This window comes from Choloepus didactylus, chromosome 6 (assembly GCF_015220235.1).
Source record: "Choloepus didactylus isolate mChoDid1 chromosome 6, mChoDid1.pri, whole genome shotgun sequence".
NCBI classification, from domain to species: Eukaryota; Metazoa; Chordata; class Mammalia; order Pilosa; family Megalonychidae; genus Choloepus; species Choloepus didactylus.
This window is the reverse complement of record NC_051312.1, coordinates 105583633-105596924: the sequence shown is the minus strand read 5'-3', so window position 1 is coordinate 105596924 and position 13292 is coordinate 105583633. Positions and strand designations below refer to the sequence as shown.

General features: G+C 38.1%; 1 protein-coding gene across 4 annotated transcripts in view; it reads right to left on the bottom strand.

The window, feature by feature from the left end:
- NAALAD2 (N-acetylated alpha-linked acidic dipeptidase 2) overlaps positions 1-13092 on the bottom strand; it is a 78745-nt gene extending 65653 nt beyond the window's left edge. Inside the window, exons 1-4 of one of the 4 annotated variants that reach the window (XM_037841055.1) lie at positions 12963-13092; positions 10688-10809; positions 916-1049; positions 14-125 (exon numbers count right to left, since the gene is read on the bottom strand). In XM_037841055.1, coding sequence (XP_037696983.1) covers positions 14-125; positions 916-1049; positions 10688-10752 — 311 coding nt within the window. In that variant the 5' untranslated portion in view covers positions 10753-10809; positions 12963-13092. Of the gene's footprint in view, positions 1-13; positions 126-915; positions 1050-10687; positions 10924-12962 lie in introns of those variants that run through there. The other 3 variants (XM_037841052.1, XM_037841053.1, XM_037841054.1) reach the window with 3 other exon arrangements.
- Positions 13093-13292: the final 200 nt, after the last annotated feature.

Genomic DNA, 13292 nt, shown 5'->3' with positions numbered 1-13292 from the left:
AAAAACAACTTACCGAAGAAATGACCTAATATTTTCAGCTTTCATTTCTGATACCAGCTTCCAACGTATACTTTGATGATAGCGTTCTGAAGTGGCTGTTTCTTTGAGAGGCTTAATAAACCAACCTGGGGGCAAGAAACACACACACACAATTGCTTTTGACTTTAATAAAAACCAGAAGCCAAAAAATATATTGCCCTTACCAAAGAAACAGATCACAGTGAGCTTAAAAAAGAAAAAAAAAAAAAATCATATTGAAATGCAAAAAACCTCAATTGTAACAAATGTTCCATACCAGTGCAAGTTGTTAATAGGATGGTATATGGGATCCTGTATTTTATGCACAATTGTTCTGTGTACCCACAACTTCTCTAATAAAGGGAAAAAAAAGAAAGAAAAGCAGAAAATCTTTAAATTCTGATGTATAATTTTTGAGTTTCTTAAAATAGGATTTACTTAGGAAGTTTCTCATGTTATTCATCAAGTCACGTCTCCTGTCTTTCTTATTTTTCCCTGGGTATCTATCTAGTTCGTAGCACAGTTCCTGACACACACACTAGTTGCAAGTTTTGACTTATTTAACATTACTTGGAAATGAAACCACTTTTCATTCCTGCAGATAGAGCTGTACGTTGTCTTTCCAAAGGCCCATCGCAGTACCCTGCACGCAGTAAGCAATTAATAAATCTGAATTTCAGTCACTGTAATTAGTAGGAAGGCCAAAATTCATTCCATCCCATTCTAGTTCTGCGGAAGTTCCCCAAGTTCGCCATAAAGAACTCAGCTGGCCCATACGAGTCAAGCGCACACACAGCCTGACCCTTTCAAGCTCAGGTTTTCTCGCTTTTCCTCCGCGGAGGGGCAGCTGCAGGGAGTGCGAGCCCCGGATTAGAAGAAAGGGTTTCTTAGACTTACCCACCATAAATCCTGCCAGGAAAGATGCCAGCGCTGCAGCCAAGCACATCCAGAGGTACAGACGGCCCTTGGATTTTGCCATGGCTTCTTCGGGACGGATCTTGGGGCGCCGGCCACCCTCACGAGCCTGGGAGCTGTGAACCAACAGAGACAGCCTGAGCTCCCCGGCGGCTGTGAGCTACCGGGCCACTGGGATCTCCCGGGCCACTGGGAGCTGAGCGGGGGCGTCGCTGCCGCCCACCATCCACAAAGCCCCGCCTCCAGGCCGGAGCCAAAAGAAAAGGAATGTGAAACTCTTCTTGCCCCTGAGGCTCTGAAGCCTCTAGGGGAAAGAGAACACCCTGCAGGAGAAGGAGAGCTGTTCTTCCTCTTTCAGGGAACTTCCATTCTGTTGATCCTGCAGTGACCCTCAGAAAGTATCACTAATTGTTTCCTGAAGAACTCTCCTTACCCTTCTCTTTACTACCCACCTTCAGGAACTGCTGCATACTGCATTCGCTGTTGATTACTCTGATGCCAGATTCTCTGCCCTAATTTCTAACTGGTGAAACTCGGGAAGCATTTCTGGTCCAGCCTGCTCCGCTATAAGGCACTCCTAGTTCCTCAACCAGGTATCAACATCAAAGCTGATAGGATTGAGTTCTTTCCCCCGTTTACCTGAACAAGTCTCCTAACTTCTCTAACTCTGTTTCCTTTCCTGTAATGGGTCTTTACCTACTTCATATTGAAAGTGCCTTGCAAGATTACTGACAGGAGGTTCTCAACCAATTTCATCTTCCCTGTCCTCATCCTAGTATTATATTCATAGAACAACTCTCTTTAAAATTGTTTAGAAGTGTTGCAAAATGGTGAGCGTTGAAAATAGAACTCTTTCATCAATCCATCTCACCCTAGGGGAAAATTTTAGCAGTCCATGACTGGTTCCTCATATCTCACCAAAAGCAGTTTTGCATCCAAAGCAAAGATACCCAATGAGTACCTGTAGAGTTATACCCCCAAGTTTAATTGCATTGTCTGGGGCTCTGATGCCTTTGGTTAAGGCATTTTCTTTGGCTCCTAATAAATTGCCAGAAAGAGTTTATTTTTTTATTTTTTACTTTATCTTTTTTTACTTTTTATTTTGAGATCCTTTCAAACTTACAGGACAGATACAAAAATAATATAAACACCATACAAATAACTTCAACATACCTCTGAAATTGGACAAAAGTGGTCGGTTCTCTGTCCGATGCCCTATACTGCCCATCCATGACACCAGGATTTCAAAGAGAGAAATAATTTAATGCTAGGCACGAAGCAGGAGATCACACAGCCTATAGGTCCAAAATCTGTCTCCCCGAACTTCAGTAATTCTGATATTTTTATAGCATCAAAAGATGAGCAGGTTTTAGGATAATGAGTACAACAGCCCGAGAAAATGTAAATAAAAGTGATCTAATTGTTGAGCATGCGCAGATTGATTAAATGGTGAGTCACCCAGCGTATGTAAGAAAATGGCAGCCTTAATTGATAACGGGAATGATTGTTAGTATTATAATGAGGTATAGGTCACCTATAGGTTAAAGTATAAGCTACTGCACATGCCAGGGGATCCATTTTGGTTAGATCCAGCCTCCTTGATCAAGATAGCTTTGGAATTGGGGTGGGTTAGTTCTAGGCTGACTCAAGGCCCTTCATTAATAAACTTTAGGGGTTGTCTTTACTGATAAGACCCTAAAGTTGAAAAGCTGGATAAAATGGGTACAGGTGAAGGTCAGTCACAATGTTTTACAATTACAGGGACACAAGATAAGGCTATACAATTATTATCAGAGATCAAGGCAGCTGGATTACAGTTCAGAGATTTCAGTTATTTCCCTCTGTCTACTCTAATATACCAGAAAGTAAAAAAGGAATATTTTGCCACATTTGCCATATCACTCTATCATTCCATCTATCATCTGTCTATGCATTTTCTGAACACTTGATGTATATAGGTTGTATACATCAGGCCCCTTGAACACCTTTCACTGCCATGTACATTTCCTAAGGAAAAGGATATTCACTTATGTTCCACCTTAAGTGCAGTTACACAGTTCAAGAAATTTAGCACAGATATAAGGCTTACAGTCAGTGTTCCATTTTTTTTCATATGTCCCAATAGTGTCTCTTTCAAACTTTTGTCCTTCCTGGTTAGATTCCACCCAGGATTATATATTGCATTTAACTGTCATGGTTACTTTAGTTGCTCTTTCTTTTTTTCTTCTATCTTTTTTAATTGTGGCAACACATATAAAATATAAACTTCCCTGTCTCAACCACTCCCAAGCATAGCACTCAATGCGATTATTCATTCACAATATTGCAGTACCCTTACTATCTTCTATGACTAAAAGTTTACCATCTCCCCAAACCAAAACCCTATACCCACCACAAACTGACTCCCTGTTCACCCTAACCCCCTCCCCTGGCAACCTGTATTCTAATTTCTGTCTTTATGAGCTGTACATTCTCCTGGTAGTTACCATGAGGCTCAAAGTTAACATCCTAAATCTATAATAATCTTGTTTGCTTTGGTACCAACTTAACTTCAATAGTGTACACAAACTATGTTCCTAAAGCCCTCTGTCCCCCCATCTTTATGTTGTTCCTGTCTCAAGTTGCATGTTTATATATCATGGGTCCCAAAGCACTGATTTATCATTGCACCTTATTTACTTGCCTTTTAGAAACTATAGGAAGTGAAAAGTGGAGTCACAAACCAAAAATACAATAGTACTGGCATTACCCTAAACAGAGATCTTTTTTTACTTCATTTCTTTGATCTGTTATCTTATTGCCCTTTCCTTTCACCTTGAAGAACTCTCTTCAGCATTTCCTGTGTCTAGTCTACTGATGATGAACTCTCACAGCTTTTGTTTCTCTGGTAATAGTTTACTCTTTCCCTCATTTTTTTTTAATTTTTAATTTTGCTTATTATCATTTTTAAAAAATTTAAACAATTTTATTCACACACCATACAACTCTTCCTAAATATACAATCAATGACTCTTGGCATAATCACATTTTTAAGCAGTCACCACCACAGTCAATATAACAACATTCTCATTTCCTCCAAAAAAAAAGAAACCCATACCTCTTATACCCCCCTATTATTTTGTATCATTTTAATAGTCATTTTAATGGGTCTGTTTAGATAAAATATGTTTTGTAATGCAATGTTATTGAGATATATTCACACACCATACAAACTATCCAAAGATACAATCAGTGGCTCACATTATCATCACATAGTTGTACATACAACCCCATGATCAGTTTTGGAACATTTTCATTACTCTAGAAAAGAAATAAAAATAAACCCAAATCCTCCTCTACCCTTAGTACCCCCTATTATTGACCCAGAGTACTGGTATGGCACATTTGTTGCTGTTGATGAAAGAATATTAAAATATAGTCCATAGTTTGCAATTAGTACATTTTCTCCATATTCTTCTATATATTAACTCCTTATAATACTGTACATTTGGTCTAGTTCATGAAATAACTTTTTTATATTTGGACACTTAGTCAGAGACATTGTCTACCACAAGATTCACTGTGTTTTACAAGCCCATGTTTTAACCTCCAACTTTCCTTCTGGTGACATACATGACTCTAAACCTCCACTTTCCACTGCATTTACACACCATTAAGTACTGTTAATCATTCTCACAATCACATGCTACTGTCATCTCTATCCATTTCCAAATGTTGAAGTTCAACTTAGTTAAACATTCTGCACATATTAAACAACTGCTCTCCATTATTTAGACTCATTCTATTTCCTGGTAACCCATATTTTGTATTTTATGTCCATGACTTTACATATTATAATTAGTTCATATTAGTGAGCTCATACAATATCCTTTTGTGTCTGACTTATTTCACTCAACAGTATGTCCTCAAGGTGCATCCATGTTGTCATGTGCTTCAGGACTTCATTCTTTCTTACTGCTGAATAATATTCCATTATATATATATATACGCACCACATTTTGTTTGTCCACTCATCTGTTGATGGACACTTGGGTTCTTTCCATCTTTTGGCAAATGTGAATAATGCTGCTATGAACATCAGTGTGCAAATGTCTGCTCATGTCCCTGCTTTCAGATTTTCTGGGTATATCCCAAGTAGTGGGATTGTGGGTTCATAAGGCAACTCTATATTTAGCTTCATGAGGAACAGCCAAACTGTCCTCTACAGCAGCTATACCGAGTTACATTCCCACCAGCAGTGAATATGTGTTCCAATTTCTCCACATCCTCTCCAACACTTGTAGTTTCCTGTTTGTTTTATAGCAGCCAATCTAGTAGGTGTGAGATGATATCTCATTGTGGTTTCAATTTGCATTTCCCTAATAGCTAGTGATGCTTAGCATCTTTTCATGTACTTTGGAAAAATGTCTATTCATGTCTTTTGCCCATTTCTTAATTTGTTAGGCTGTTTGTCAGTTTACCGACGCCTTGTAGTATTTCTTTATATTTTCTGGACTTCCGACCCTCATAGATATGTGGTTCCATATGTTTTCTCCCATTGAGTCAGTTGCCTTTTCACCCTTTTGATCAAATTCTATGAAGCATGGAAATATTCAGTTTTGAGGAGTTTTCATTTATCTGTTTTCTCTCTGATTGCTTATGCTTTGGGTGTAAAGTCTAAGAAATTACCACCTATTACTACATCTTGAAGATGTTTCCTGACATTTTCTTCTATGAGTTTTATGGTACTGGTTCTTATATTTAAGTCTTTGATCCATTTTGGGTAAATTTTTGTATAGGGTGTGAGATGGGGGTCCTCTTTCATTCTTTTTTTTTTAAGTGGATATCCAGTTCTCCCAACACCATTTATTGAAGAGACTATTCTGTCCCAGATGAGTGGATGCAGGAGCCTTATGAAAAATCAATGGACCATAGATCTGAGAATCTATTTCTGAACTCTAAATTTGATTACACTGATTGAGATGTCTATGTTTATGCCAGTACCATGTTGTTTTGACCACTGTGGCTTCACAACATGCTTCAAAGTCAGGAAGTATGATACCTCTCACTTCATTCTTCTTTTGCAAGGTGTGTTTTGACATTCAGGGCCCCTTTCCCTTCCAAATAAAATTGATAATAAGCTTTTCCATTTCTGCAAAGTACTGTGTTGATATTTTGATTGGCATTTCATTGACTCTGTAGATCAGTTTGGATAGAATTGACATCTTAACAAAATTTAGCCTTCTAATCCATGAATATAGAATGTCTTTCCCTTTATTCTGTTTTTTAAATTCAATTTTATTGAGATATATTCACATACCATACAATCAAAAAAAGTGTACAATTGTTCACAGTACCACTATATAGTTGTGCAATCATCACAATTAATTTTTGAACATTTTCATTACTGCAAAAAAAGAATAAGAATAAAAATTAAAGTAAAAAAGGTGACCCAAATCATCCCATCCCCCATCCCTCCCTATTATTCATTTAGTTTTTGTCCACATTTTTCTACTCATCTGTCCACAATCACAATCACACTGTCACCCATTGTAAGCTACAGTTTTATACAATCATCTTTAGGAGTCAATGCTACTGGGTTACAGTTTGATAGTTTCAGGTATTTACTTCTAGCTATCCCAATATACTAAAATCTAAAAATGGATATCTATATAGCGCATAAGAATGTCCTCCAGAGTGACCTCTTCACTCCATTTGAAATCTCTCAGCCACTGAAGCTTTATTTCGTTTCATTTTGCATCCCCCTTTTGGTCAAGAAGATGTTCTCAATCCCGTGATGCTGGGTCCAGATTCATCCCCAGGAGTCATATCCTGCATTGCCAGGGAGATTTATACCCCTGGGAGTCGGGTCCCACGTAGGGGGGAGGACAGTGAGTTCACTTGCCGAGTTGGCTTAGCTAGGGAGAGAGGGTCACATCTGAGCAACAAAGAGGTACTTGGGGAGACTCTTAGCCACAATTATAAGCAGGTTTAGCCTCTCATTTGCAGTAACAAGCTTCATAAGGGCAAGCCCCAGATAGAGGGCTCGGCATACCAAACCGTCAGTCCTCAATGTTTGTGAGAACATGAGAAAAACTCAGGTGAGGAAGTCCAACACTTTCCCATTTTCCCCCAGTTCCTCAGGGGTCCCTGCATATATATTTTTATTCTCTGTCCAAATTACTTTGGGATGTGTCACTATTTCACACTGACCTATACAAACCTACAAGATCTCACTTTCTATTCAAAGTTCCATGTAATTATGGTGTTTGAAGGAACTGACTGTAAAAATTAAATGATTTAGAAAATATAGATCCTGCATCAAATAAACATCTCTTCCCTAGGTCTCACATGGAAGTTGAAGTTTTAAAACACAATCAGTATTGTCCTTTACCCTTTAGCCTGATTTGCCCTAGTCCTAACTAGATCTGCTTCATTCATATCTCTAAATGAAGTCTGGGCTCTTTTTCACCTTTTTTTTTTTTTTAAACAGTTGCTGTATGTGCAAATACTGACACTCATATCTGCCGAGCTCTTGCTCTGAGTTTCAGATGTCAATACAGATACCCAACATTCCGGAGACCAATCAGGTTATACTCAAAGGGATCAGCATCTCAATATTTGGAGATAGCCATTACAATTCAGGAATAGATGTGACTGCTGTAAGAGCTTACAATCTAGGGACCATTACAATAATTGTTCCCCTGACAGGCTGTACTCTAAGTTTCAATTCTGAGTTTACACACTGTAGTTAGTTCAGATTGATGAGTCATTATAGTGTCTGGCTTTGTTTCTGGTGTAATTCACTCAAAATGCTGTCTACAGGATCCATTCACCTCATTGCGTGTCTCACATTTTCACTTCTTCCCTGGTTGCTCAATATCCATTGTATGCATACACCACAGTTTACCATTCTAGGACCATTTTTTTAATAAAAGTCTTTGTTTGGTATGTTCAATCTAGTCCTCCTTATTGGCTCCTTTGCATGGGCCATCATTTCCTATTTCTTTGTAAGTTTTATACTCCTTTGGACTTTTTGGACATTTTCATATTTTAATGTGTAATTGTAATGAAAGTTCCAGAATTAACAAATGATTTTAGTTATTGCTTCATTTTATATTTTGCTTTCTTACTTTCTTGTATATTACGGAATAGCCAAAAGTAAATACCTGAACTACTGAAACTCAATGAACTGTAACCCAGACGCCCTGATCTTTGATAATGATGCTTTTATTGTGCAACTATATAATCTTTACCTTGTGTAAAGCTTCATGGTTATTTGTGACTGGTGCCACTTGTACCCCTTATCTTTTTTTATGACTATAAAGTCCTGTGATCACATAGATAGCCCCTTAATGTTTACCAGTGAAGGGATCTGAGTCAGCTCAGAACTAATCCACCCCAATTCCTAGGCTATCTTACTAGACAAAACTAATTCTAACCAAAATTAGCCCACCTGGCTTGCACAGTGGCTTAAACCTTAACTTACATGTGACCTATACTTCATAATACTAAAAATACGCAACCATCATCATACTAAAGCCACTATTTTCTTACATATGTTCTACGACTATTCATATATTCAATCTGTGCATGCTCAATAATTAAACTATCTCCAACTTTGTCATCTCAAGCCATTATACTCATTATTCAAATCTTGCCTGGCTTTGAATACTATAAAACTCTCAGAGTTACTGCAGTTCAGAGAGACAGATCTGAAGCGCACAAGCCTCCTGTTCTCCTTGCTTCGTGTTTTGCGATAAAGCTCTTTCAACCTTTGAAACCCTGGTGTCATAGGATTGGTCATTTTGTACATTGGACAGATTACCCACACATTGGTCAGTATCACTATCACTGGAATTTAAACTTTGAGGCATCTGCTCCTTAAGCTTGTATACAGAGCTTTCCTTGAATGCTAGGAACCAATAAGAAAGGAAGGAAGAGAAGCAAGAAAGTAAGGAAGGGAGAGAGAGAAGAACAGAGGGAAAGAAGAAGGAAGGAAGGAAAGAAGGAAGGAACAGAGACAGGAAGACAGAAAGACTGAAAGAAAGAAAACTCCTTTCCCAGTCTTTGAAGATTGATGCATGCAAGTGCTCTCCTTCAGGGCTTATCCATTCAATGAGTCTAGAGAATAGCTAGAAGCCAAAGTGTAGGGTCCTTCCTAATCCTTTCTGAACATGTGTCTTGTTTTGGGCATGTGGGCCCAAACAGGAATTCCCCTGTTCACACAGATGTAAATGATCCTCTTCCCTAGGAAGCAGTTTCCGCACAGTCTGGGTGCTGTACAGTATGTCCTAGAGCCAGCAACCCTTGCTAACAAGCAGCATGACTTGACTGCTCTCCCATAGCATTCTATAGGAGAGCTTTGTGAACTACTTTCTACATGCAGGGAGAGTTCTGGAGTTGAAAGTACCTCAGGCCACCACCAGACAGTTGGGCCAGACATACAAGCTCCCAGTATGTGTACACAGAAGTTGCTGTGCTCATTCTGGGACTAGGGATCCACACTGGAAGAAGGTCTGACTCTGCACTAAGTCAGTGAGAGGTGGGGGCAGCCAAGATGCCACAAAATCCTATTGATTTTAAGTAAGCATTTTTTCTTGATTCAGCACCTGCCCTGTTACTGCAGTCCTTTAACTGTTTTCTGGAGCTTTGAGAAAGATGTTTCTGCCAATTCTTGCTGGTTGTTCAAAACTTCTGTAGGGAGATAGAGCCCTGAAATGTCTCAATCCACCATCACATCGGGGCCTAATTTATTTTCCTTAGATTGTAATGATTGATGGATGTTCCTGGTGGTTTTCCTTTTGGAACTTTTGTAGGATCCCCAATAGTTATTTTTGAACCAAATATCTTTTGTGAACTAATTGATTTCAAGATGTTTGTGTATTGTTAAAGCCCCTGCTAATTAACTTCAGCTCTTTTAGCTGCTAGCCCCTGTGACATTCCTTAGTTGATGCTTCTAGCATTTTCTATATTAGGAATGAATACTTCCAAGTTTTTCCAAAGATATCATTTTTATAACAAAATAAATCCCCCCCCCGCACCCACACACACAACAGCATCTGCATATCTGGCAAAACTTTAACGACATTATTCAAACAGGCACAATAGCCAATGACGTAACTATGCTCCTTTAGGGTAAATATTTAAAAGATACTTCCCTAGAGCATCCAGAATTTTTTTATATGTTGTACTATTAAACAATATTGGGATTTTAATACCTATCCAGTTTCTACTTTAACAGTCAGATGACAAAGGTCTTTTCCACGGCACAAATAGTATCTGCATATTATTTGTGTTCACATAAACTCTAATTTGTTGACACATATTTTGAGAATTGATTATATAATTCATAAATTTCTAGAGTCTTGACTTCTTATATTTGCTACCTATGGGACCATTTTCTATTGTTTACTTATCTCTCAAAAGGCAGATAAAAGTTATCTCTAGAAAAAAGGGTAATTGGAGAAGAAGATAGAAACTAGTGATTAAAATGATTTAAGTAATTTTATTTCCCCAGTTTTGAAGATAATTGAATTTTGACTACTAGAAGAAATTGGTATGTTACTTAAAACAGTTTTCCAGCTTGCTTTATCTTCCCAAATAAAAATTAGATAATTCATTCAATCAACATTTCTTGAGAGTTTATAGCATGGCAGGTGTTATGCAAAATTGCAATTACATGGTCCTGGCCTTTATGAAGCATGCTCTAAATGAGAAGGCAGATATTGAACAAGTAATTAAATGTAAAGAGTATCAAGAAGAGCAGTATTACCTCAAATGTGAACATTGTCGCTGCCTCAACTGATGACATCTGCAATCTGTATCTTGATAGCCCATTGTAAAAAGTCCAGTTAGCTGTTTCAGCAAGTCCTCAGCTTTTTATTAATACAGATGCTGCAAACATTTAGAATTCCATCTTAATTAAGCTTGTAACAGAAGCCTGTTCTCACAAACTAGTTATTAGCATCTTAGCAGATCTTTGCACCTTGCAAAGCACATTTAACAAAACAACATTGTTGATTTATGCACAATTCCTTTCAACCTTTCCTTCAGCTAACAATTGGAAAATCAGCCTCACAGTGAAACTACTGGCATATTTCATCATCCTATTATTCAGTAAGTCTCTAACAAGGGAAAACTCACCATCTGCTCATTTATCAAGTTATCTTGTTCTTTTATGAACATTTTTTCCTCTTCTCAGATCCTAGGAGAGGCAATCTTGAAACTCCTAAGTTCAAAAATCCCATCATATGGGTCACGGAATGGTTTGAAAACAAAGTGTGACATGTGTACTCATAAAGCAATAAACGTAAGCTCCTCAATAAGCATTCCAATAATTAGACTTAATGGAGAACGAATGTTTAGCCTGATGATAAAATGGTCAGATGTTTGTCAAACCAACAGCCTCACCAGCTGCCTGTGTAACAAATTTCAAGCTTTGTTTGAAGATGTTGTCTCATCCTTCAGATGAGAGGCATCATCTAGATGCTCACTATATAGATATGGACATTATGCCATCATTGATGTCACAAGGTAGCACTGCTACAGAAATTATAATAGGACCATACAATGATATGGTCACCCAGATAGCAATGTTAACTTGCCAACAAAGTGAATAGTTGCTGTTATGTTGGTGTTATGATTCATGACAAGACACACATCCCAGCTGAGTATTTCCAAAATTCTATTTCAAAAACTGTCAAAAAATAATTTCAAATTTAAAATGGTGGTTTGTATGTGAGTACATTAAACAATATACCAAAAACTATAGAATAGGAGAAGAGAGAGAAGTGTAGACAGTGATAAAAGGGTAAAGGACTAATAAAATTAAATGAGAAGAAATTTTAAAAGAGCAGAAAACTATGATTGGATGATTTCCTTCTGATGTCACAATTACTCTACTCAACAACAAATGTAGAAATTATAAAAACTCACTAAGTATACAGCAGAGAGAGGACACCCACCCATGATCTCCCATTGACACTGAATGTACCTACTAACATTCCAGTTGGAACTTGGCGCTGGTAAGTTATTTAACTTGGCCTTTAACCCAGAATTTCTTGTTCAGCACTTCTCATCTTTAACACATTCCTTCAATTTTTTGCCCACGATAGCTTTTACCTTACAGTGCCAGAATTAAAGTCCTCCTAAGGCTTTTTCTTCCCAAACACTCATCTTCTAGCCTCTCATTCTTAGAACCTCAGTCCTCTGTTTCTTCAATATCATCTGATTGTGAATAAATCCCCGTGGATTCTTCTTCTTCCCTCTAACAAGCCTTTCTCTACTCCATCTTACCTGACACCTATATTCCTTTGATGACTCCACTTTCCCGAAAACCAGTTAAACGTACATTTCCTCTTCTTGCCTCTCCTTTGACTCATGAAGTCAGAGAGGAAGGATAGACCTTTGCTCTGTTACCATGATTCCACTGTATTCTCTCTCAAATTTGCTGCCATCTGAGTATATCATTTGCTTTCTTATTCCCGACATTGTCCCCAACTGAGTACCACATGTAATCCCATCTTCTCCACTGATTTTAAAGGCTGCCTTGTAGATTTTTGGTGCACCTCACCCTCTGGCCCTTCACTCCTCATTTTCTTTCACACCTCACATCCAGTGCATTAGTAAATCCTATTGGCTTTGCAATCAAAATATATCTTGACTCCAGCTGCTGGTCACCTTCATAGCATTCCTCTAATCTCAGCCATAGTTATCTCTCACCTAAACTTCTGCGATAGCCTCCTAACTAGTCTCCCTGGATCACTCTTGCTTCCATAGTCAATCTGTGACTAAATAGTGTACTTTCTAAAGTAATAATCAGATCATGTTATTATTAAAAACCTTCCCATTAGACTTACAATAAAATTCAGACCAAAGCCCACATAATCTAGCTTTCAAATCTCAGTTCCCTTCAAGGAAAGACCACACCAAGGAAGCACATGAAAATCAAATACATGGAGATCAGGAGACCACCACATCAGCAAAGATCACCAGCAAAACACAGAACCAGACTAACCGAAAGAGAGGACTTTCTGTACCAAACTCACCTAGGGATATTTTAATAACTCCTTATGTCTACAGATGGAGGAGGCATTGTTACATGGCAAACGGCCAAGAAAGCCCCTGGCTCTCTTCCACAATACTGTCCAAAGTGTCCCTAAAAGGAAAAACGGCAATAAATGAGTGTTAAACAATTCTATAATTGGAGGCAGTTATTGGAAAAACTAAAATCATTTCATGTTTTTACTCAGTGAGCTGAGACTCTTTAATTAACTGATTACTCTTATTGGTACTGAGCAAGGACAGCCTAACTCATCACAATACCAATATAATCCCTATCCATAACCAAGATTGAGTCCATAATTCCCTCAACTGTG